The sequence below is a fragment of the Leucopleurus acutus genome (assembly GCF_964270905.1).
Source record: "Leucopleurus acutus genome assembly, chromosome: 11".
In the NCBI taxonomy this organism is placed as follows: Eukaryota; Metazoa; Chordata; class Mammalia; order Artiodactyla; family Delphinidae; genus Leucopleurus; species Leucopleurus acutus.
In genome coordinates, this window is record NC_139152.1 from 6,666,667 (window position 1) to 6,693,109 (window position 26,443).

Here is a 26,443-nt window from a genome sequence, read left to right on the forward strand (position 1 = left end):
AACGCAGGGGCCGAGCTGGCCTCAAAGATGGGGGCTGCTTATGGGGGAGAAGAGAAAAGGATGGGCCAGGGACTGGGGCAGAGGGAAGAGGCGGTGGGAACCCAGCCATAGGTGTGGGTGTGCATGCGGTGTCCCAAGAGAGGGAACAGAATTGTAAATACTATAGGTTGTGACAAGAGAGCAGAGGGCCTTTATGATGAGCTTAGAATTAGGACACGAGCCTTTCATACATTCAGAAAATATTTACTGTGCACCTGCTGTGTGTCGGGTACTGTGCAAGGCCCTTGGGATACTTCTGAGAACAAGACAGTCACAGTCCCTGCTCTGGAGGAGCTTACGTTCCTGCGGAAGGAGGCAGATTATAAACAAAACACATACTAAGAAAATTCTTTCCTCTGTTAGAAGGTGATAAGTGTGATGGCAAACAATTTAGCAGTAAGTAGAGCCCAAGAGGTTTTCGAGCAGGAAAAATGCGCGAAGCAAAGCTTTAGGAGTTACGACAAAAAGACGATATTAAATATTAGTCACTGGGGCTTCCCTGGTGGCGCAGTGGTTGAGAATCTGCCTGCCAATGCAGGGGACACGGGTTCGAGCCCTGGTCTGGGAGGATCCCACATGACGCGGAGCAACTGGGCCCGTGAGTCACAACTACTGAGCCTGCGCGTCTGGAGCCTGTGCTCCGCAACAAGAGAGGCCGCGATAGTGAGAGGCCTGCACACCGCGATGAAGAGCGGCCCCCGCTCGCCGCAACTAGAGAAAGCCCTCGCACAGAAACGAAGACCCAACGCAGCCAAAAATAAATTAATTAATAAAAAAAATATTAGTTACTTACAACTCTTCGTCACCCCCCACCCAATCTCCTGAAGTGGACAGATCCTGAGAAATATGATTTGTTTTGCTGAGCTGGGGTAGTGGGAAGTGGAGGATGCAGACTGGAAATGCCGAGTGAGAGCTACGTTGCTCCCCATGAAGCGGAGGGCGAGGGCCAGAGGCTGGCAGGGGCTGGGCAGGGGTGCAGGAGACCAGGCAGGCGTGGCTGCACAGAATGGAAGTTTGAAGAAAGATCCAAAAAGCATTTTGAGAATGGTGTTCTCTGGCATGCAAGCTGTCACCCCTCATCCAGTTCTCCGTGAAATCTTCATAAACTCCATACTCTGCGTGGGTGGTCTCCACAAGGACTACGCGTGTGTTCAACACACTGAAAAGAAGTTATGGTGGGGGTAGGGCAGCCCAAGGCAGCCCAAGCCCAGTGACGTGGCAAGGCAGTCAGTCCAGCGATGCGTGCAGACTGGATGAGTGAATGACAGGAACGCGGGTAGGAGGATGGGACAGTTGTTGGGACTGAGGAAGGGCTTCGAGGACATGGCCCCATCTTGGGTGGAGCAGGTGGAGAGAAAGCTGAGCTATCAACACGGAGCTGGACTCAGAAGCCCTGAGGTCTGCTTCTCTCTCTAAATCCCTCTCTCTTGGGTGGGGAGGGATAAACTAGGAGGTTGGGATTAACATATACATACTACTATATATAAAACAGATAACCAACAAGGATCTACTGTAGAGCACAGGGAACTCTACTCAATATTTTGTGATAACCTACCTGGGAAACTAACACAACACTGTAAATCAACTATATTTCAGTTAATAAATAAATAAATAAATAAACTTCCTTGAAAAAGATAAAAAATTTTTGAAAGACACCAACAATCCAATAATACCCTGTCATTTGAACAGAGAAAAAAATAAGAAACAAAAGAAATCAGTCTCTCCTGCCTTGGGCTTTGCTTCTTCATTTTGAAGTCGGACAGCCTCAGTGGCACCTCCTACCGGTGACGGGAACAGTACAAGGAAGCAGGAAGCACATTCAGTGAGCAGGTGTGGGACCAGCAGGAGCAGAGGAATCCCAGGTGAGAGGAGGGTTCGGGGCTGACCGGAGGGTGTGGGCAAGGAGAAGGGCAGGCGGCTTCTTGTGTAGGGAGCCCCTCGGAGATTATGAAGTCTGATCTTGATGTTTATTTTGAGATGTCTATTCATATACTATTGACTCTGTGACAAATTACCACAAATTTAGTGGCTTAAAATCAGCACACATGACTTTACAATTCTGCAGGTCAGAAGCCCAAATGAGTCGGCAGGATGACATTTGCTCCCTCTGGCAGCTCAAGGGGAGAATCTGCTTCCTTGCCACCTCTGGAGCTGCCACCTCTGGAGCTGCCACCTTCCTTGCCATTCCTTGGCTTGCAGCCCTGTGTCCTTCCCATCTCGGCCTGCGCCTCCACGTCTCCCTCTCTGGCTCTGATGCTCCTGCCTCTTCTTCTAAGGACTCGTGGGATTACACTGGGCCCATAAGTACATGCCACGATAGCCTCCCCATCTCAAGATCGTAACGTAATCACACGTGCAAAATCCCTTTTGCCATGGAAGGTAGTATCTTCACGGATTTGGGGGGTTAGGATGTGGGCATATTTGCGGGGACATTAGGGTTAGGGAAATGCTCTACAGGCCCTCAGATATCATGATGAATTTAAGCGCAAAAGAAAAATGGTGGGAGGAACAAGGGGGGATGCACGTTCAGGGAAAGAGGGGAGCAGAGGACAGAGGAGCCATGCCTGAGGGAGACCCACTCCCTGGCAGTTTTTTCACAAGTTTGCAGAGGGCTCCTATGGGCCAGCAAGGGACTGGATGCTTGGAGAACACAGAAACTAACCAAATGCACATGTATTTAGAGGAGCTCGCCTCCAAAACGTGTACACAGGAGAGATTACGATGAAGCCCAATGAGTCACACAGGAGATCCAAACAAGGTAATCCGTGGAGGAAAAGACCGAGTGTTCAAGGCTTCACGGAGTAGTGACATTTGAGCTTAGTAAGAGGCGCAGCAAAGACGTTTCTAGAAGGGAAGGGAGTGAACCAAGGTGGGTGGTACAACCCCAGGGACAGCAAGGGAGAGGTGTCCCGAAAGAAAGGCTGTTCAGCAGGGTCATGGCAAGGAGAAATGGCCACCAGTGTGGCAGCTGGGAGTACTTAGTGGCCCATGAGAGTGGGTTCTCCAGCCGCCTCCCATAGCTGGAAGCAAGACCGGGCCCAGGAAGACGGGTGTGGCCAGTCCTCAGGTCCCTAGCCCTGTGTTCAAATCTTACCACCAGGTGGGGCACAAGAGCCAGAGTGAACCCTCAGCCAGGGCAGGGGTTTTTCCAGAAACAGGATGCCCTGAGGGAAGGGAGGAAAAGTTCTCCCACTCCATCACCACACAGCCTGGAAGGCCTCACTGCCTTCATGTGATCTCTGACTCAGGGGCTTACCCAGATTTTCCCCTTCCAGTTAAAGCAAAACCATATTTTTTCCGTTGCTCCCTTCCTTGGTTGCCTGTAGGACTAAAGGCCTCTAACACACTTTGGGGCGGAGGCTCAGGGCACCACACAACAGAGGGGGCCTGATATCTCCTAATTCAACATGTCACTGTACAGGCCCAGACAGAGGAGGTGGCTTGTCCAGAATAAACCAAAGGGTGGGATCAAGAACAGAACTCAGATCTCCTCACTCACATTCTCAGGACTCCTTGATTGTACGTAATTTGATGTTTCACCATAGCCCTCTCCCACCAATGGTTTCTTGAGGGTAAATAGTAACAGTAATAGTAACAGTAGCCAACATTCCCTGGGCACTCCAGTGGCAGGTGGATGACCTCAGTCAGTGCTCACAATTACCCTTAGAAGGAGTTTCTTTTATAAGCTTAAATGTTTGCTCAACTCCTCCCATCTGGACTTGTGAATGAGGAGGTGGGGCGGGGAGAGGAGAGGAGAATATAAAAAAGATAAAATCCTTTCTCTCCTTAGACCTGTTCTCCCAAGGCAGGTTCTCCCAACAGCACCATGAGACCTTGTCTGGTTTCCGGCCTCAGCACCCCACACCCTGCTGGACCCCAGCCATCCCTGGCCACGGTGGGTCAGGGGCAGTGACCTAGGAAAGAGTATCAAGACTCCTCTGCCCGTGGCCACTATTGGCCACATTTAGGGAACTTTGTTTCCGTGACTGCTCCTTCCCAGTCCTCCTTCCTTCCCTGTCTCACCCACTATGGTGGTTTCCCCAGCAGCTGCCTGTGGTTTTGTGCCTGTGCCTTTCCACATGGTTCCCTCTGCCTGGAGTTCCCTCCCCAGCCTTGTCTGCTGGCCCACCTTCCAAAGTCAGCTGCGGTGTCCCCCTCGCTGGAAGCCTCTCCCAGCTCAGGCAGACCTGGGTACACGCCCCAGCCCCTGCTGTTTCCTAGGCAACATCTCCCCCTGTTGGCACGAGTTCATGTGCCTGACACACAGTGAGGCCAAACACCAAAACGTCGGAGTCTGGAGCAGAGAAAGGTTTGCCAGGGCAGGGCCATGCAAGGAGATGGGTGGCTCACGCCCAAAAAACCCCCAAGCTCCAGGAAGGATTTCGAAGGGTTTCAGCAAAGCTTTTTTAAAGCCAGGCAAGGGACAAGGGTCGCAGGGTCTGTGATCAGCTCGTGCACAGTTCTCTGATTGGCTGATGGTGAGGTAACAGGGCAGTGTCACAGGGGTCTTAGCATCGGGTATGTATAGGACACAGAGCAGGCTCTCCAGAAACACTGGAAGAAGAAATGAATGAAATCCTCCTCGGCTCCAGCTGGCCTGACTCTGATCTTGCCCTCGCTACCCCCTCTCCTGGTTTGCCCCCCTCTCTCCAGCCTCCACCCCGTTGCCCCACCCCTTGGTCTCTCACCTGAACTACTATACACCTCACCTTTCAGTCTAACCCCCCAAAGCTCTGAGCCAAGGCCTGGAGATCGAGGTAATGGTCCTTGTCCTCAAGGAGCCTCCTGCCTGCTCCTCCCCTCAACCCCCAACCGCCCCCTGCCACCAGCCACCTAACTACCCAAAGCACAGGTTCCCTGCTTATAAACACTTCGGCGACCCCTCACCCCCGCTTGCAGAGTCCAGGACCATGAGGCACCTCTAGTTACATCCCCACCTTCACCTCCCTACACGCCTCCCCCAGCTGTGAGCTCCAGCCTAGACCCCAGACGGCCCCAGCCCCAGCTTTGCCTGATTCTCCCATGATTGCAACCACTTTTCCTGGGGTTCTGCAGCATGCTTTCCAATTTGGGTCAAAGGCCCCTCCTTTAAGCCCCCCTGGCCTTTAAGCCTCTCTCCTTGACCTCCTGTAACACGCTCATCCCCCTCCTGCCCTAAGGACATAACAGGATACTGAAAGGTGTCGAATGAATGCATCAATGAGACAGATCTAACAACGATAGTAAACAGAGCAAAATATGTACTTTAAAGTGGTAACGCGTACTTTAAAGTGGTAACGCAGGCTGTTTCTGGTGAGTGTTATTTTGAGTTACGTTTTTTTTTTGCTTATTGGTATTTTCTGATGTTTCCGTAATTGAGCAGGTTTTGTTTTTGTAATTAAAAAAGAAAAAAACCACCAAAGGAAACTTCATTTTGAAAAAAATACGAAAGGGTTTTGGGATTTCAAAAGTAGGGGGAATCTCCTCATCCTCTGGCGAGAAACAGGAAAGGAATGTTTAAGGGGCCATAGAATTTCTACAAGAGAAGATGGGAAGGCAGGCCAGCCAGAGGGCACACACCACATGCCAGGTGCAGACCTGGGGTGCTGGGGAGGGCAGAGTGTCCCCTACAGGTGCAAGATGAGGAATTTTAACTTATCTCATCGAATGTGGGGAGCTGCAGAAAGAATCCTTCTCTTCCAGTTTTACTGAGATAGAATTGACCTGCAGCACTCTATAAATTTAAGGTGTTCGACATAGTGATTTGACTCACATACATCACGAAATGATTACCACGGTGGGTTTAGTGAATATCCACATCTCATACACATACATTAAAGAAATAGAAAAATATTTGTATTTTCTCCTTGTGATGAGAGCTCAGGATTTATTCTCTTAACAATTTTCCTTTATAACTTGCAGCAGTGTTAATTATGTATTATATTGTACATTACATCCCTAGTACTTATTTACCTTAAAACGGGAAGTTTGTCCCTTTTGACTACCTTCCTCCAATTCCCCTTCCCCTCCCCTCCCCACCTCTGGTAACCACAAATCTGATCTCTTTTTCTGAGTTTGTTTGCTTGTTTTTGAAGTATAAATTGACCTACAACACTGTGTTAGTTCATGATACATAACACAGTGATTCGATATTTCTATACATTTCAAAATGATCACCATAAGCTAGTTACCATCTGTCACCATACGAAGATATTACATAATTATGGACTATATTCCCCACACTGTACATTTAATTCCCATGACTCATTTATTCTGTAAGTGAAAGTTTGTACCTCTTAAATCTCCCTCGCGTAATTCTCTCCTACCCCTACCCCCCTTCCCTGTGGCAACCACCTGTTTGTTCTCTGTGTCTATGACTCTGTTTCTGTTTAGTTATATTCGTTTGTTTTTTAGATTCCACATGTAAGTGAAATCATACAGTATCTGGCTTTCTCTCTCTGATTTATTTCACTCCACATAATACCCTCTAGGTCCATCCATGTTGCTGCAAGTGGCAAGATTTCATTCTTTTTTATGGCTGAGTAATATTCCATTGTGTATATACACATCTTCTTTATCCCTTCATCTATTGATGGACACTTATGCTGTTTCCGTATCTTGGCTACTGTAAATAATGTTGCAATGAACACAGGGGTGCAAATATACTTTCAAGTAGTGCTTTCATTTTCTTTGGATAAATACCCAGGAGTGGAATTGCTGGGTAGTTCTCTTTTTAATTTTTTTAAGGAACCTCCATACTGCTTTCCATAGTGGCTGCACCAACTTACATTCCCCCCAACAGTGGAGGAGGGTTCCCTTTTCTCCACATCCTCGCCAACATTTATCATTTGCGGGACATTTCTGAGCGGGGGCGAAACACCCTAAGCACTCTGGCACTGGAGCTTCAAAGAGGTAGCAGTGGGCAGAGTCAAAGGGCAAGAGCGCGGGTGCCGGGGAGTAGAGGCAAGAACAGAAGCCAGGCTACAGGCTTTGTCTTCTCCTCTGGGCCATCTGAACCTCAAGTCCAGGAAGCACTCCCGGACTGCCCGGCCCTCAGACATATTACTATTCAGTGATGGTATCTGAGAATTACTCCCATAAGCTTCCGACCGATCTTCCCACCTGGACGGCGAGCTTCTAATTCCTCCTGCTCCGCATGACGTGCCGAGTAATAGTGTGCTTCACGAGGGAAGGTTTGCAAGGAGCCGCCCCAGGGATACATAAGGCCAGGCAGCTTCTGTTTAAATCAAGGCCAAAGCAAGAAGAGCCCTCATTCTGCGGCAGCCGGCCTGGGGTTAAGGGACCTCGGCCCCGACCACCGGGGAAGGGGTCTCCCAAAGCAGAGGGCTCGAGAAGGACGGAAACCAGGGGACAACCGGAAGGGCGAGGCCTCCACTTACTCCGGGACGAAAGCAGCCGAAGATGACTGACTGGAAAGACCCCAGGACTGCTGGGAGGAAACGGGGAGGATGGCGGGAAGTCAAGCCGGCCGACTCGGTGGGAAGGGCCGAGCCAGAGGCGGGAGGGGCTGCGGCCACCGGGCCTGGGCGGGGCGGGGCGGGGCAGGTGGGGCGGGGGCGGGGGCCGGGGGGGCGGGGGCCGGGGGGCGGGGGCGGGGGGCGGGGCCGGGGGCGAGGGCGGGGGCAGAGGCGGGGCCCGGCACATGCGCACCGCGGCGGCGCGCGCCCGAGGAGTGGCACTTTTTAAAAGTGCAGCCCTGAGGCCAACCCGCAGCCGCCAGCACCTCGGTCCGAAGACTGGTCCCGCCCGTCCCGGCCTCAAGCGCCCCCGTCCCACACCAGTCCGGCCCAGGCCAGTCTAGCGCGCACCATGCCGGTCAAAGGAGGCACCAAGTGCATCAAATATCTGCTGTTCGGATTTAACTTCATCTTCTGGGTGAGTGAGCGCGACTGCCGCGCGCTCCTCTCCGGGGCCACCTGTCCACCCCGGGCACCCGGTCCGCGGTCGGGGTTGCCGGTCACCGGCATCGCCTGCGCAGGGGAAGACTCCTGGCGGGAGGAGAGGGCACTGCGGCCGCCAGCTGGCTTCTCGGCGGGGGCTGAGACGGGCTGGGAGGGCGCGTTGGTCCGGGGCTGGTCCGAAGCGGGGCGGGCAGGGGGCGCGGGGCCCTAGTAAGCCGGGAGTGTGTGTGGGGGGGGGTGTTTGCTCCCACCCCGATCCCCTCCGAGTGCAGGAGGGAGAAACGGAGCACCCCCTCTGCTGGGGACTCAAGGCCCTGCCCGAAGGGGACTGTGGCGGGCAGTGCAGCTCGTGACCCGGGTGTGGTCCCCCCGAGTGGCCGAGGCCGCGGGGAGGGGAGCATGCGGACCCTCCAAGGGACTAAGGTGGCGCCGGAGGAGCTCAGTGAAGGTCTGTTGGCACCTTTACGCCGGAGAGCAAGGGGCGCGCAGGTCGCGGGTGTCAGCGTCCCGGGCCCCGTCCCTGAATGAGCGTCGGGATCCCTCCTCCACCCCCGAGGGGGAACCTTCAGGCCCCCTGCTCTCAGACTGATTCTGAGCCGGCGTGAGAAAGTCCGAGCTCCCTCGAAACTACCTGAAAGACTAGCTTGTCTTGATTTTTTTTTTTTTCCCCCGAAGAGCGATAAGTATCTGAGCTGGAGAGAACTCCGGGAGAGTTGGGGAGGGGTGGGGCAGATGCCTATCGGCGCCCTCAGTAGGATGAGTCCTCTGTTTCTCCATTTCCGGGAGAGATAAGGTGCCGGCCTCACCCCCTTCCCCGCCAGCCCACCCAGCAGCCGGGCGGGGCCACGGGGAGTGGACTGTCACCTGGGGAGGACGCAGGCCAGGGAGATCCAGGACTCCCGCTGCCGGCCACTCTCAGCCTGTCTGCAAATGGGAAGGCTAAGGCCGGCAGGGAAGGGGAGTGGTCCCTCCGCACCTCTCCTTGAGGGCTTAAGGGGCCACCCCAAGAAAGAGGCAAGGAATAGGGGACTTTGGTGTCCTGGTTCACGGGCCACATCCCCTGCTCACAGGTGGACAGTGTTTGCCCCTTTGCAGTCAGGAAAGCATGTGGAAAGGCAGGCCCTGTGCCACGCTCGATAGAGACGGCTGTAGAAGCAGGGGCGAGCCACCAGGGGCTTGTAACAAAAATCTGCTTATTTCCCGGGAGCTGCTTCCCCGTGAAGCCCAGGGAAAACCTCCTGAGATTTAATCCTGTCTCTGGAGCTGACGGGGTATGAGGTTGACCTGCCCTTGCAAGACTCATCACACCCAACACCTGCTCTAGTGAGGACAGTGCACAGGTGTGCCCTGCCCAGCCCATGGCCTGCTCTAGGGAGACCCTCCTGTGGTGGGCACCCCCTCCTCCCGGGTGTCCCTGCCAGCCAGCTAGCTGCCAGCCTTGGCTCCACCCGTCTCCAACTCCGGCTCTAGGAAAGAACGTCAAAGGCTGACTAGCCCCGCCCCACCCCGCCCTTGTCCTTTAAGGAGTTTTTCTCTCCCTCCTCCCTAGCACCGTCTCTCCCCTGCCAGTCTCTTGGTTACTCCTTAGCTATCTGCCTAGGCTGTGTGAGGGTTTGGGGCGTGGGGACCCACGGACTCCCAGGCTGCCTCCATACCCCCCGCCCCATGGCACCTGCAGGAGCCTGGCGGGAGGCTCCCAGGCCACTCAGGTATCTGCTCAGCCTCTCACTGACTCCTGCCTGCCACCCCACTCTATCCAGACCTGCCCCTGCCTGAGCTAGGTGCTGCTGATGGGCTGTGTCATCTGAAACAGAAATGACTCATTCTAGGAACGGCTGGGTATAGAATTAGAAATGACTTTTGAGGTGATTCAGTCCAGCCTCTTCTTCACAGCGAGGAAGCGGGAACCAGAGAGGGGCTGACCTGCCCAGCGTCACGGGAACCCAGCCAATACCCCAACCCCTAGGTCCCTTAAGTCCTGTCCTCTTCCGTCTCCACCACAAAACCAACAAGGGGACCTGGTAACGGGTGGTGTATGGGGGTCAGCAGTAGCTTCATGTCTCTGAATCGTTTATTGTTCAGTCGTCCTGTATTCAGGTCCCTGTAGAGTTGAAGCCCTCATCTCCCTCCTAGGAGGTGTTGGAATAAAGGAACACCATGATCCCCTTGTGCAGCGTGTTACTGCAAAGTCCTTTTCCAAATCTCATTGTATAGCCAGAGCAGGTAACATTCTCCCCATTTTACTGATGACCAGGAAACTAGTCCCCAGAGAGGTTCCACGACTCAGCCAGGGTCATGTGGCAGGATAGCATCAGAGGTAAGTCTGAAGGCAGGTCTGGTTGGCTCCGAGTTCAGCACGCTTTCCATCACCACCTGCTGCTGTACCCAGCTGAGTGGGAATGAAGGGAGGGGGGCAACAAGCTCTCAAAAAATAACTTTTAAGAGAAGCTATGACCTGAGGGAACTGGTTGCTTGGACTGTTATGATGTCATCACTTCCCTTTCTCTCTTGAGACCAGGAATTTATAAACTTGATGTTTGGGACCTGATGTGGGCCTTGAAGAGCAGGAGTTGGGAGGCTAGGGGCCACCAGTACCTCATGGACAGAGGATGCTGAGGGGTGGTCCAGCAGGGATCCAGAGAGGAGAAGCCCACCTCAGCGGCAGTGGGGTGATTGGGGCGGGGGAGGGGAGCGGTGTACCTCTTGCCTGGCCCCCAGTCTCATCCCTGTGGGACCCTCAGTGACAGCAGAGCCTGCGCTGCCTGCCCTCCCCAAGTAGGGCCTCTGGTGCCCGCAGCTAAGCCAGCAGTCAGGCTGTTCTTCCAGTGCCCCCAGGACCCTAACTTCCCAGCTCTGTTTCAGTTGTTTCTGGGTTTCCTTCAGACCTCTTTGCCTACCCACCCTCCAAAAAATTTCGATGGGGAAACATTTTACAATGCCAAAGGGGCAGCCTCAGCTGTACAGTGGGGAACCGGGGCTGGTCCAGGCCAGGAGCAAGGCCTTCACATTCTACCCACCCCCTCACCCCTTTGTTCCCTGCCTCTCACCCCGTCTCCTTCCTCACTGATGGGAATAGCAGGGAATTTCTCTTTCCCAAGAAATGGTGTCTCGCAGGCCTAAGGCAGGCTTCACGGAAACATGGACAGAGGCCTGGACCAGAGCTCAGGGACCTGTGTGTTAGTCCAGCTCTGCCCCCAGCTCACTTTGAGCAGGTCACTTTTGAATTCCAGACCTCAGTTTCCTCATCTGTACAACCAGTGGGTTGGAGCAAATGGTCCAGAAAGGTCCCTTCAGTAGCTCAGTCTATGAAACCAGCCCCACCCCCAGGGCCTAGAGCAAAGGACATTCCCACACAACCCAAAACAGGAGTCAGGAAATGGAAGTGTGCAGTGGGTACCCAGGCTTGACCCAGCGTGGCTTCATTTCATTCAGGGGCCTCTTGACGTCTGGGGCCTGAGTCGTGCCTCTCTTTCCAGGTAACCCCAAGTTCCCTCTACTCCCCCGGGTGGGGTCTCTCTGTCTGGGGGGGTTCTCTGTTTTGGTCGCCCTCAGCCTTTTGTGGCAGTGCTGCCTAGTGGTCAGAGTGGCTCTGGGTTGGATTTGCCCGTCACCGTGTGGAGCTGGTGACTACCCCCTGGGGTTGCTGTGGGTTATAGGAGCGCATGCCCGTGACGCACTTAGCCTCCTGGATGAGAAGTAAACTTCCAGCCGTAGCTTTTGTCATCCCTGTATGGAAGGGAGGTTGAGGAGGTGGGGAGGGTGGGAGCACTGGCCTGAGGAAGTGTGGAAGTTGAAACCAGAGAGAGGTAGCCAGGTGCACACCCCACATCCACACACGTCCCCCCTTCTTCTCATCCTGCATCACTGCCAGCCTCGTTCCTCCACACACCTCTGCGATTCCCACCTCAGGACCCTGACTCCATTTCATGTGTGGCCGCAAGTCTGACTGTGGGGCAGCCCCACTTCTGAAAATAAAACTGCGTGCGGAGAAATCCGGAATGCGGGGTCCGGGCGGGGGATGGGCGAGCGGGATGGCACTGGCAGAAGCCCCTCCCACCCAACCTGCTGCTTCACCCAGAAGCTGTTTGCCTTCAGTGCTGGCCTGAGCAAGCGGCTGGAGCTCTTGCGTGAAATGGCCTCCACCTTTGGCACCCGGACAGCCCGAGCCCTGCGAGAGCCGGCTGTGTTTGCACAGAGGCTGGCAGGTTTGGGGAGGCCAGGTGTCTGCATCTGCTCAGGAAAATAAGACTTCTCCCTGCCCGGACTCCTGAGGCTTTCCCCCCACTTTGCCCCGCGATGGTTGTCAACAACAGATGGGACTCCTGATTTGGGGAGTGGGGAGGATTCCTCTACACGCGCGGACGCACATACGCGCGTACGCACACTCACCTGGCACCATTCCAGACCTCACTCTCTGGTGCTCCAAGGAAGCAGCTGCCGGTTCAGACCTGAGTTTGGAACTGCTTTGATAAGAAGCCCTTTGGAGCACTTACTCCGCTAAACGAGTCTTCTGCGGCTTCAGACCTCACACATCACCGTTCTCACATCTTCCTTTTGTGTCAGATGCAAATCTTCACTATTAACACACAGAGCTGTGTGTCCGTGTTCGATATGTCTGTTTTCCTGTTCGATTCCATTTTACAAGGAGGCACGGTTTTGGGGATTGGTTGCACAGTTTGGGACTTAATAATACGCCTGGGACTTAACAAAAGCACCTTTTCTGCCAAAGAGCGCAAGCCTTGACCGTCTTTCTTGGGTGTGCCTGGCTGTGAGGGTGAGGGACCCGACGTCACGGGTTACGGTGTTTTCTGTGGTCCTGTTGCCTCCTTGGTGGCTGCATGTTCTGGAGAGTCTGGGGAGAGGAGCGTGAGGAAAAAGTTTCAGGAAGCTTCATGTTTTTGTGCCGCGTTCCTGCCTCCCTCCTGGGGCGGGGTCAGGGGAACTTTATTTGGAACCGCCTCAGGTCTTTTCAACCAAAGACTTGCAGAAACCGTCTTTCCCTCTTACTTACAGAAGAGCAGTGACTTCATGGTTTGGGGGTTTGACAATCTGGGGAAGAGCCTGTCGAACCCAGGTTCACCCAGAGATAATTTGCAACTGAGGGAATTAAGGAGACCAAAAGCGCTAATCTAAACAATATTTTTTTTTTAATTTATGTTCTTAAAGTCTGACTGCAGATCACTTGCCTGTTTCATTCCGTGGAAAAAGTAATGCTGGTCCAGGGACATTTGCATTTTCCGTCAAGTGATGGCAGGCAGCTGTGGAAAGCAGCGTCCTGTCTCCAGATGAGATAATTTTATTTTAATTACATCCATCCAGTAATTCCTCCCGTCCACCAAAGAAATACTTAGTTCTGGATAGTTTTCTGTTTGGTTTTTTGTTTAATAAATTTATTTATTTTTTATTTACTTATTTTGGGCTGCGTTGGGTCTTCGTTGCTGCGTGGACTTTCTCTAGTTGCAGCGAGCCGGGGCTAGTCTTCATTGCGGTGCATGGGCTTCTCATTGCGGTGCATGGGCTTCTCCTCTTGCGGAGCACAGGCTCTAGGCACACGGGCTTAAGTAGTTGTGGCATATGGGCTCCGTAGTTGTGGCGCGCAGGCTCTAGAGCGCAGGCTCAGTAGTTGTGGCACACAGGCTTAGTTGCCCCACGGCATGTGGGATCCTCCCGGACCAGAGTTCGAACCCATGTCCCCTGCATTGGCAGGAGGATTCCCAGCCACTGCGCCACCAGGGAAGTCCCTGGATAGCTTTTAAGTACTGCTTGCTGTCATCCTCGACTGGCAGGTCCGAACATTTTGGGGGAATCCCATGAAATCAATGGGACCTGCCTCCAGAAACACACAGTCCCCGGTTTTTTTGCTTTTTTCTCCAGAGACCCATGAACCTCCCCATATCAAACACCGCATATTGGTTTCCAGGCAACCCCTGCTCTGTCCGGAATCCCACGTTTCTGCCATGAGGTGTGGGTTGCCTCACTGCTCTCCAGGACTGCACAGGGGAGCTGTGGGGACTTTGAGGAAGGCATTAGAGAGCCCCTAAGTTCCCCGAGGATCAAGGGCAGCCCTGACTGGAGCTCTGGCCTCCCACCCATCCTTGCTCTGACCGTCAGCTTAATCCTGGCCCAAGGAGTGGCTTGGACTCGAGATTAATTCAACGAGTGTTCTGTATTCCTAGTCCTGGAGCTTGGGTGATTTGTCTTTGCTGGGAAAGAGCAGGGTCCTGTCTTTCCCACAAATGGAAACTAGAAGGCTCGGCTGGCCTTCTCTGGCCTTGCCCCTGAGGACTTTGGAAAGGGAGATGCGCCCCCCGGGAGTCTCTGGAGACGCAGACCTCTGAGTTGTGATGTACAGCCTGGCTACGTAGCAGGGAGGATGAAGCCCACTGACTTGCAGGAGAGGGGCCAGATCTGTTTGATCCCAGGGAAGATCCCTGAGCAGAGAGGTGTGTGGACTGTTGACGTGGAGAAAGTCAGTCAGTCCTTTTGCTCAATCCTCTTGCCAGGCATGGTGCAAGGGAGCAGAAACGGTGTCCCTGGCTGTGTTAGGGAAGTCACCCTCCACAGCCTACCCGCTACACTCTCAAGGTCCCAGTATCCACCTCTCTCAGACCCAGGCAGATGGGGGCCATGACTCCTACAGAGCCCCTGCCTCCAAACTGCTTAGAGGAGGCCCCTTTTCCTCCCAGTCTGAGCCGCATGTCAGTGTCCAAGGGCAGAAACAACACCACACGTGGATCGTAGGAGAAAATCCTTGACTGGGGGTTAAAAATATCATAAAGTAAATTAGACCGTTTTAGTGAATTCAAAACACATTTCTATAGCATTTTAGTTTTAATTTATCTTTAAACTTACACTGATTGAATCAGTAGCAAATGATAAGGTTGATTTATTGACTCTTTAAATGAAAGATCAGCAAAGTCATACATAGTTGCGAATTCTTTGCTTTTCAAGTTTGGGGTGTTGTGTGTGTTTTCATTTTATTGAGGTATAGTTGATTTGCAATGTTGTGTTTAATTTCTTCTCTACAGCATGTGTGTGTTTTAATTGAAGTATGATTGACATACAACATTCCTTTAGTTTCCAGCGTACAACGTAATGATTTGACATTCATACACGTTGCAAAATGATAGCCAGAGTAAGTCTACTTACCATCTGTCACCATACAAAGTTACAGAATTTTTTTTTCTTGAGATGAGAGCAGCTTTCAAATCTGGAAAACAATATCACTGACTATAGTTCCCTTGCTGTACATCACATCCCCTTGACTTATTTATTTTATAACTGAAAATTTGTACCTCTGGATCCCCTTCGCCCATTTTACCCACCTCCCCAGCCTTCCTTCCCTCAGGCAACCACCAATCTGTTCTCTGTGTCTGTGGGTTTGGTTGGGTTTGGTTTGTTCATTTGTTTTGTGTTCCAGATTTCATTTAGCATAATACCCTCCAGGTCCATCCATGTTGTCACAAATGGTGTGATTTCTGTCTTTTTTATGGCTGAATAATATTCTAGCGTATATATGTACCATGTCTTCTTTATACATTTATCTATGGATGGACATTTAGGTTGTTTCCATGTCTTGGCTATTGTAAATAGTGCTGCAGTGAACATAGGGTGCATGTATCTTTTCGAATTAGTGTTTTCATGTTCTTTGGATATGTAACCAGAAGTGAAATTGCTGCATCATGTGGTAGTTCTATTTTTAATCTTTTGAGAAACTGCCATACTCTTTTCCATACTGGGTGCACAAATTTACATTTCCACCAAGACTGCACAAGGTTCCCTTTCTCCACATCATCATCAACACTTGTTATTTGTTGTCCTTTGGATAATAGCCATTGTGACAGGTATAACATCATATCTGATTGTGGTTTTGATTTGCATTCCCCTGATGTTTAGTGATGTTGAGCATCTTTTCATGTGCCCGTTGGCCATCTGTATGTCTTCTTTGGGAAGTTTAGTTTAAAAGATAGTTTGCTATAGACTGTTTGCGCCTCTCCAAATTCATATGTTAAATCCTAAAGTCCAATGCAGTTTTATTTGGAGTCGAGGCTGTTGGGGGTGATTAGGTCATGAGGATGGGGCCCTCATGAATGGAATTAGTGCCCTTATAAGAAGAGGCGGGACCTCTCTGGTGAAGCAGTGGTTAAGAATCCGCCTCCTGGGCTCCCCTGGTGGCGCAGTGGTTGAGAGTCCACCTGCCAATGCAGAGGACACGGGTTCGTGCCCCGGTCTGGGAAGATCCCACATGCCACAGAGCAGCTAGGCCCGTGAGCCATGGCCACTGAGCCTGCGCGTCCGGAGCCTGTGCTCCGCAGCAGGAGAGGCCACAACAGTGAGAGGCCTGTGTATCACTAAAAAAAAAAAAAAAAAAAAAAAAGAATCCGCCTCCCAATGCAAGGGACATGGGTTCAAGCCCTGGTCTGGGAAGATCCCACATGCTGTGGAGCAACTAAGCCCATGCGCCACAACTACTGAGCCTGAGCTCTAGAGCCCATGAGCCACAACTACTGAGCCCACGTGCTGCAAGTACTGAAGCCCACGTGTCGCAACTACTGAAGCCCGTGTGTCTAGAGTCTCTGTTCTGCAACAAAGGGAAGCCACTGCAATGAGACGCCCGTGCACCACGAAGAGTAGCCCCTGCTCGCCGCAACCAGAGGAAGCCTGCGCACAGCAACGAAGACCCAAGAGGAGTCCCCGGCTCGCTCTCTAGACAGCCATAAATAAATAAATAAAATAAATAAATTTATTTTTTAAAAAAAGAAGAAGAGTCCCCAGAGTTCCCGTCTCCCTTCAACCATGTGAGAGTCTAGTGAGAAGATAACCCTCTATGAACCAGGAACTGAGTCCAAACCAGATGCCAAGTCTGCTGGTGCCTTGATCTTGGACTTCTACCCTGTCCACAGTGCTTTGTTACAGCAGCCTTAATGGACTAAGACAAAGTTATTTACAAATCCGAACCAAAAACGCCTCTTCCCATCTAGATGAACAATTGCAGTGTAGCAGTTTGCATGCACCCCTCACATCCATGCACCCCTCTGTTGTGTGGGAAGCCACCCTCAGCAGAATGTGTCCTGCAGGGACAGGAAACTCGTCCCCCGTAAAGACTCTTCCTCCTGCTCACCCTGATGCACTATAAGCGCCTTCTCGTGATGTGGGGCCATGGATTTCAACCTGTTACTATTATGCTCAGACTTTTTTTTGTTTTTTTAGCCACACTGGGCAGCTTGCGGGATCTTAGTTCCCCAAGCAGGGACCAAACCCGGGCCCCATGCAGTGGAAACACGAAGTCCTAACCACTGGACCACCAGGGAAATCCCTATGCTCAAAAAAAAAATTTTTTTAATAAATTTATTTATTTATTTTTGGCTGTGTCGGGTCTTCGTTGCGATGCACAGGCTTCTCACCGCAGTGGTTTCTCTTGTTGTGTGGGCTTCAGTAGTTGTGGCACTCAGACTCAGTAGTTGTGGCTCACGGGCTCTAGAGCTCAGACTCCATAGTTGCGGCGCACGGGCTTAGTTGCTCCGTGGCATCTTCCTGGACGAGGGCTCGAACCTGTGTCCCCTGCACTGGCAGGCGGATTCTTAACCACTGTGCCACTGGGGAAGTCCTCCCTGTGCTCAAACTTTTTAAAGCCTCCTTTCTACAAGCCTGGGGAAGTCGTCCCACACTCTACTTTCCCCCTCTTCAATCAAATTATATCCCTGGCTCCCCAAGACAGATAACCCTTAAGAGATCAGAAAACTCATTTCAGCTAGAAATTACATTCTCTTCCAGAGCTGGAGAGGGACCCTTAGAATGGGGAGCTGGTGTGGTCCTCCTGCCTCTCAGGGCCCCGTGCCCAGGGCTGTGAGACAGGCCTGCAGTGATGCCCTCTCGTTCCCTCTGTCCTCTGCTGGCAGGATGGTGCTGTAAGGGGCGGGCAAAGGCTCTGGGTCCCACCTTCAGGCCATGCCTATAGGGATACAAGGACAGTGGCCAATGGGCAGCTGCAGCGGTGTCTGCACTTGCCAGGCTTGCGGCGGTGGCGCAGCTGGGACGAGAAGGGCATGTACCAGCTTACTCCCAGAGCAGGGCTGTGGCCACACTCACTTCTGGCTGGCCAGCAAGAACGTGCCCAGAGCTCTCCAGCCAGAGGCCAGCAAGAGGAGTCCCAGGCTCTCTCTCTAGACTCTGTCCGTCAGGCTCCCCCACAGCGACGCCAGACTCCGAAGGCACGTGCAGGCCAGGTGGCCAAGGCAGGTACCTTCCTGTCGTGAGAAGATAGGCCCTCTGCTCTTACCTGTGGGCTCTCTTGGGGCCTTTACGGATCGAAGACGCCACTTTTGAAATAGAATCAGCTGTGACCAGGAAGGAGAAAGGATAAAAGTGACGAAAAATTCTGGCCCTGAAATTAACAAAATGGATCAAAAAGACCTTTGAGCTTAGCAACATGATTGAGAATTTGGGCTTTGCAGTTGTTGTGGGTCCAGGTTGTAACTCAGGCACCTCTTTGCCGTGTGATCTCAAGACAAGCTCCTGAACTTCTGTGCCTGAAACTTCTCATCTCGAAAACAAGTTAATATTACCTACCTGGTGGGTCTGTTGAGAAAATTAAATGATTCAAGTGAAGTGCTTCGGGTGAGGCAGGGGACACAGCAGACAGTGGAGGGCTTGCTGTTTAATCACTGAGACTAAAATGAAGACGGGATCGTGGCAGAGGAATAGGGCAAGGGGTACCTCCCACCACTCAGGGTCACGCGAGCAAGTGGTAACAGGTTCCACAGATGGAACGAGAGCTAGCTGGTCTGTGTGGCTAAAGTGTATCAGCAAGAGTGTGTGTGTGTGTGTGTGTGTGTGTGTGCGCGATCACCGGGCATCTTAGTTAGGCATACACAATGGAAAACACAATGGTATTCTGGAATGTAAAGCAAAACAGCCCCAAAACAATCCCCACATCAGATGATTTTGGTTAAGATCAGAATGGCTACTTTCAGCAGAAAATGCATTTATGGGCTGGCTGACGTCTGCTGCACGTCTGGCCAGCAGGCAGTGGAAACTTGAAACTTCTTGTTTGGAAGGAGGTTACCTTGGGCAGAGGCCTCCCTCCCAATCCCTCAGCCCCAAGTGACTTAACACTGGCACCTTGTATTAGCTAAAACTTTTCTCCTCTCAGGCAGAATAAGGGCTCTGGTTTTCTTTTTTTCTTTTTTTTCTTTTTTTTCTTTTTTCGCCACGCCTCGAGACATGCAGGATCTTAGTTCCCCGACCAGGGATGGAACCCGAGCCCCCTGCATTGGAAGCGCGGAGTCCTAACCACTGGACCGCCAGGGAAGTCCCACTCAGGGCTCTGGTTTTTAAATGATGCTGGCTCAGTCCTCAGGAGGGAGGATTTCTCAAGTCTTGAACTTGTTCAGACCAGGTCACTGCCTAATTTCCATAAAGGTGTGCTGAGAAGAAGTTTACAAGGTCTTTCATCCTCTGCCACACCCCAGAGAGGGGACCCAGCTACCTCCCTTCCACCAGGGATGAGACAGGCAGTCAAGTAACTAACCTCTGCCTGGCACATGCTGTGCATGTGACAGAGGGAGAGAACTGTCAGCTGAGTCACTGCATACCTGCTGTGTGACCATGGGCAAGTTACTTTACCTCTCTGAGCCTGTTTTGTCATCTCAAGCTGGGATGATCGGAACTACCTCGAAGAGTATAAGGCAGTCCCACCAGCATCCTCAGATTCAGAAGGGGCAGCAGGGCCTGACAGGAGGACTCTAGTCTCCCAATATTCCTCTTCTCCCTGGGACATCTCTCACTATGTGCTTCCAGGGAATGTTCCCCTGTTAGCAAGCTGAACACAGTTGCCCAAAAGAGGCCAGCAGAGCAAGATGGTGGTACCCACAGGCTGTAGCTGTTAGCCACCACCCCGCGTCCTCCCAGGAGGTCCACAGACAGGCTGAGCCTGTGCTCAGGAACCTGGGGAAAGTTAATTCTTTAGACTTATCCTACAATTTGTATTATTATTATTTTTTAATGTTGAATTATCTAGGCAGTGGGGTAGGTACCACAATCTTCTCAGTGTTTAGGGCACTAAATAGCGGAAGTCCGCCTGCCTGAGGTCCTGGCTTGGGAGAAGGGAGGGTGATGGTTGGATTTTGTTTTTGTTGCTGTTGAGACCTCCCCCCCTCAAGGTGCTGCATTGTGTAAAAGAGTAACACAGAGCAGCAGGGGGCGTTATGACCCAGGGGGATTATTGGGGGAAGGAGGGGTTGAATTGTTGGAAATGTAGATTCCTGGGGGGAGGTGGCCAGTTGGTGACTCTCCTTAGGGTCAAGTTATTATCATGGTACCTGCTCGTAGCAAGAGCTCAGCTGTCAGCTTCTGCAACTGTTGTCTAGTTAGGATTACGTAAGGAGCTGCCCCTCCTTAGAATTTTTCAGAGGTTGAAGTTGTCCTAAGTACTCACATTCGTCCCCATCTTATTGCTTCAGCTCTGCGAAGCCGCATCACTGAGGGCATTGCTCAAAGCTGACATTTTACCACTAGGCTTCCTCTCTTTCAGAAGGTGAAACAGACGACTTATCTTTTCATCTGTCTACAAAACGCCCATTTCAGAGATTCCCCTGGTTTGGGAAAGGTGAGGGAGGGAGGGACCAGTTTGGGGCTTTGCTTGGAGTGGCCCATAAGCGTACCCAGTTGACAGGGACCTCTCTTGTGGAATCTGCCCAAGAGGGGCAGCCTCGGCACCTCTCCTTCAACACTCACCTTCTGCTTCCCAGAAGGGCTGGATTCCTCTTATGGAGAAATTTTTGACACCTTGAAGCCAGGTCCCAGAGGGGACAGAGCCAAAGGCACCATTGCTTCTGTGTGGACACCTTGGGAAGCAAAGAAAGGAAGATAGAAGTGGCCCTGAAGGGTTCATTTCCCCTGGGACACTTTGAGGGTGGGCTTGAGGCCACCACCTGTCCCATGCTCACCAGAGGGAGGGGGGGAGAGAGAACGGACCCAAAGGATGAGTCTGTGGTCGTTCCTTCCCTTGGCCCTGGCCTTGGCTGGCATTGATGCCCTAAATTGGACTCATCTAGCCACCAGGCAGGATAAGGTTTAGGTCAGAGCATCCTGCCAAATTCACGGTGTCCAGACCAGACTCTTGTCCCCCACAGAAAATTTCTTGGGGGTTCCCATTCTTCCAGTTCACCAGCTGGCAGGGAGGGAGCACAGTGTTGGGAAGAGTGCGGCTCTGAGCTGCTGGCTGCATGGATCTGGTTCAGAGTCAGCTCTGCCTCTTGCTGGCTGTGTCTTTTTGAGTGAGTTGCTTAACCTCTCTGTTTCACCTATAAAATAAGTGTGACGAGCGGATTAAATGAGATAATATACTTAAATCACCTCCTGCGATGGAGGACACGAGTGAGTGCTCATGAAGAGTGACTGCTACTGTTATTATATTATTTATTTTCCTTTCCCTAGCCTCTGGAGGAGTTACTAATGGACAAAAGCCTGCCACAGTCAAATCAACAGTAACTCTAGATAAGCCTACAAGGTCATTGACCATCAGCCTCTGCATGTGTTCTTTTTTTTTTTTTTAATGTTGTTTGCCTAGAATTTGGGGTGATTTGAGAAAGAGTCCACTTCCATACACAACGGCAGCCTGTCCTGGGGAGAACGTAGGCTGCAGAAATTGGGGAAGTTTTTGCCAAGAGCGCCCTGCTGCAGGGGCTGCCCGAGTCATTTTGGCGTCTGGGGGAGGAGGGTTCACCAGGTGAGTCTGTGGCTGGAGGCATGTGGAGAAGCCAAATGCAGGTTCCGACTTGAGCACTTACTGTGACTTCCCCACTCAGTGGGTTCAAGAGGGCGTTGTCTAGCCAGTATCTGTGTTTCTTACCTCTTGCTTCCTTCCTGCTTAACGTGTCCTGTATCCTCCCCCTTATCTGTCACCATTCAGCAGCCAAGGTGGTCCTCAGCCCCAGTCCCCCTCCCTGGCTTTCCAGTGCCAGCAGGAGCCCTGCACCCAGGGGAGGCTCACATCCCCGCTCCGTAGCTTCGTGCCCTTTGGCACTGGCATTTCAAAAGCTGGTCTCTGGGTTCAGAACCCCCCAGAAAGAGCTTTTCCATTCCTCCAATTGTTCAGTGTTTAAATGAAAGCCTTAGAGCAGTGGTTCTGAAACCTGAGTGGGCAGCAGAATCATCTGGGGGTGCTTGTTAAAACATAGATTGCTGGGACTTCCCTGGCAGTCCAGTGGTTAGGACTCCATGCTTCCACTGCAGTGGGCTCAGGTTTGATCCCTGGTCGGAGAACTAGGATCCCACATGCCACGCAGCGCGGCCAAAAAAAAAAAAAAACAACAACAACACAGATCACTGGGCCTCACCTCACTTGGGTTTCTAATCAAATAAGTCCAGGACGGGGACAACAAGTTTGCACGTCTGACAAGTTCCCAGCTGATGCTGCTGCCACTACAGCTGGTCTGGGGACCACGTGTTGAGAACCACTGGCCTGGAAAAAAATCTCCCAGTGGCCTTTGAGGATACAGGCTTCTGTAGATGTGCAGCTCAGAAGAAGCCCCAAGGGGATGAGATGGCCCCCAAAATGATCATACTCACAGGGAAGGTAGGGGACAGTTGTTCTTCAGGACTGTGATCTCTGGGGCTTTTCTGTTCATCTCTAATAAATCTAACGTTAGTAATATGCCCTGGTTGGCATCTTTCAGTTCTGCCATGAACGAACAGTTTACTTTTTTTTTAATATTTACTTAATTTTATTTAGTTATTTATTTGGTTGCAGCAGGTGGGCTCCTTAATTGTGGCTCGCAAGGTCCTTAGTTGCGGTTTGCCGGCTCCTTAGTTGCGGCACGTGGGCTCCTTAGTTGTGGCAGGCAGCTCCTTAGTTGCTGCAGGCGGGCTCCTTAGTTGTGGCATGCATGGGGGATCTAGTTCCCTGACCATGGATCAAACCCCCCCTCGGCCCCCTGCATTGGGAGCGCGAAGTCTTAACCACTGCGCCACCAGGGAAGTCCTACCAGTTTACTTGTGATCCTTAAGGAAAGCAAGCCATGGCAGTTTTTTTTCTGATCAGCGTGGAGTTTGGTTTTAGCTGTTGTTATCCTGTGCGGCGGGCCTGGAGAGGGCAGGACTCCAAGACCTCTGCTTCTGCCCAAGTGCTTCATCCTTCCAGAGACAGCAGCTCGGGGAGGAGGGTGCCGGGAGAGGGTGAGAGAGGCGTTGGGGAGCCAGCTCCAGTTTGCTCTTGCCAGCAGTGCCCGGCCCAGGCTCCTGACGGTGAATCAGCCCATCAGGCTTGGCACTCTGTGCTGAGCCAGGGTTGCCATGGAGATGGGTGAGGCTGGAGCCCACAGGTCTAGGTGGCCCGACTTGTTTCTAAAGGCCATGTGAACACAGAGGCCCTTATCTGCACTCTCGAGGCTGCATCAGGCGTGAGTGGTGAGGCTGCTTACATCCTCAGGGTTCAGCCGCTGTGACTGCCTGGGTGGCCAGCGGCAGCTAAGCTGAGGTCTCCCAAGCCCAGTATGTTAACAAAAAAATCCAGGGCTGATACGGATCTTACCGAAGGAAGGAAGTAAAGAGGTCAAATCCCCTCCCTCTCTGTGATCTGCTCCTTCAATAACTGCTTCCTGCAGCGTGAATTCGCTCACGGAAGCAGCCTGGGATCCCAGGAAGGACAGAGGCCTCCACTCTCGGCCAGCCGTGTCCCTTACCCTCCCCGCCCCACTTCTCTCCCCCCATCCCGGCTGGTCCTAGCGGAGCTCTGGAGGCATCTCGCCCAGCACACTGCGCTCACACAGACCCACAGAAGACAGACCCCCACTGTCCTCAGTCGCCCTGTGCCCACCCAGCCGCCTCCTCAGATCAGAGGAGGACACACAGCTGAGGCCGCCAAGAGCCGTGAATATCCCCACTTTTGTCTTCGTTCGTTCGCAAGGTTTGTTATTATCGTTGTCATCATTATATTCCCCACAGAATCTGGCTGTCTCTAGCACTCACAGTCGTCAGAGTGTTTTACACGTTTAATCTTCCCCTTCAACCTCCTGGGTCAAAGGCAGGAAAGTATCAAACTCTTTTTTTACAAATGGGAACTCTGAGGTTCAGAGAAGCTACGGAGAGTACTTAGTGTCACACAGCTCCCAGGCGGCAGCGCTGGAATTAGCCCCAGAGGCCACGCCACTGTCCACACGTGCAGCTACTCTCAGCAGAGATGTGCGTTCTCCTGGGAGCGCTCGCGTGCCCCGGGATGGAGTGGCGGCGGATACGTGTTTAGAACTCTGCCAGGTGATTCTCACATCACCCCGTGGCTGGCTCCGGTGTGCAAGTGACAGGGGGCAGAGCTAGGGCCCCCTGCTTCTTGCCCACTGTTCTGTCATGCCACCTGTCCCTTACTAAAATGTCTGCTGCATCCCTTTGACCAAAGTCACCAAATAGCCAAGGCTTCACAGAAGGACGATGGGACATAGGAAAGAAAGCACTGCCTTCTCCCCCGACCCCCTCCTGTCACCACCGCCCACCTCTAGCCGCTTCCAAAGTGGCAGATGGGACCACTGCAGTCAGCCTCAAAGGAAACTGCATGTGGAGATGATCTGCCCTGCACTTCCTGGGCCAAGACAACTGGGTGGAGAAAGTGTCCATGAGTATTTCATCCTTTTAAAAAATGTGTGACCCGTCAGGTCCTATTACAGAAGACAGAGGGGACCGAGAGGAAAGAGGCCCAAGCCAAGACCACCCAATGTGTTTGCCTTGGGAGGATTTTTCTTTGCAGTGGGGTTTCCCCCACGGGGAGACATGGTTCCTTCCACCTGAGGGATGGGATGCAAGGTGACACATACGCGCACACAGAGAGACAGAGACACACACACACACACACACACACACACACACACACACACACACACCTCTGCAGTCAGCCGGTTGCCCTTTTCCTCTGTGTCACCTCGTTACCTCCCACCTTTCTGCACGCTTGCTTCAGGTGTTTCGGCTGGCCCCAGCTGGAATTGGCTTTGCAAACTCGGCAGGGGGTCCAGAGAATTCAGGTGCCCCTAAGCAACACTGCACTTAGGATTTGTTTTCAATTCGCCCCTTGGAATTGGAGGCCTTTCCTTTAACCCCGGGTGTGTGTTGTAGTGTAAGGTTTCTAGGCCTGTCCCTATGGGTCTGGTGTGACTCACTGAAATCCTCATCTCTGCGTGGGAGGGAGCCTTGGGCGTGTTGTGCTTTCAGCCAGGGGAGAGGAGAGGACAGGACAGGAAGCTGGGCCCGCCCGGGGTGGGGCTGGGCTTTCACGCCTCCTGAAGCTGGCATCCCGCCCCAGGTGACTGGATTACCTGTGTGATCCTCAAGGCTTGGAGGGTCTATCCAAGTACTCACAATATGGAATCCATACCCTCCAGGTTTTCTGAATGGTTTCAGAGTGTCTGTGAGCTCTAGAGGTTGTATGGAAAATTATAGCGATGCTTTTCAGACTTTTTCTGAGACTTTCACCCAATTCTGAAACATCTGTCATCCAGAAAAACTTCAAAATCATAAATTCACAGATATTCTAGAGTGATGAATTCAACACCTATCACCAGACATCTAAAACGTCACATATATATATATATTTTTTTTTAATATTTATTTATTTGGCTCCGTGGGGTCTTAGTTGTGGCACGCGGGATCTTCGCTGCGGCATGGAGATCTTTACTTGCGGCATGTGGGACCTAGTGCCCTACCAGGGATCGAACCCAGGCCCCCGGGCATTGGAATCACAGAGTTTTAGCCACTGGACCACCAGGGGAGTCTGGTCACATATATTTTAGAGTGAAAGAATTAAACACCCGTCACCACTTGAATATTGCTGTTAAAAGTATAATGATATCCAAAGCTATGTAGGTTAAAGGTTTATTTTATTTAATTATATCTAGTCATCTTTAATAAAGTATTATTAAATAAAAAATGAATGCATTAAAAAAAAAGGATTGGCGTGTCTAACTGGACTTCGGTGGGCGGTGAGCACAGCAGGGCATGGACTTTTTATAAACCCTCATTTTCCAAAAGACTTGATGTGGACGTGCCCCTAAATCTCACTGTGACATTCATCACATACCCTCATGGCTCTTTCTCAGTATTTATTCTGGGCAAGTAGTTGTTCTTTGTAGTTTCTGACCCTTGTTGGGAGATGTTGGAAGATGGGTCTGGATGACAAGCCGGTGGGAAAGAAGGCTTGTCCAAGGTGAGAGGACCCAGGAGAGGAAATTCTGATGGGCTTCAGAGCTTCTCTTTCATTGAAGTCATCCTTCACTTATTGAATAATGATTTACTAATGACTATTTGGTCCCAAGTATGGATGGGGTGCAGGGGAGCTACTGAAATGACCGAGAACTCCTCCTGCCCTCCAGGAGAGTGTAAACAGGAAGGGAGGGAGCGAGGATGCTGGCGAGGACCGGTGCGGAGCGGGGAGGAAGCTGAGGACGTCTTGGTGGGGAAGCAGCTGGCCTAGGTGGTCGGGACAGCCTTCCAGGAGGAGGGGCTCCCTCCAGCTGAGGCGG

General features: G+C 52.0%; 1 protein-coding gene across 1 annotated transcript in view; it reads left to right on the plus strand.

The window, feature by feature from the left end:
* The first annotated feature begins 7,752 nt into the window (after nucleotides 1-7,752).
* The window catches only part of CD9 (CD9 molecule), a 35,468-nt gene continuing 16,777 nt past the window's right edge, over nucleotides 7,753-26,443 (plus strand). The window contains exon 1 of the mRNA XM_082849357.1: nucleotides 7,753-7,914. Within this exon, the coding sequence (XP_082705483.1) occupies nucleotides 7,849-7,914 (66 nt within the window). The 5' untranslated portion in view covers nucleotides 7,753-7,848. The remainder of the gene's footprint in view (nucleotides 7,915-26,443) is intronic.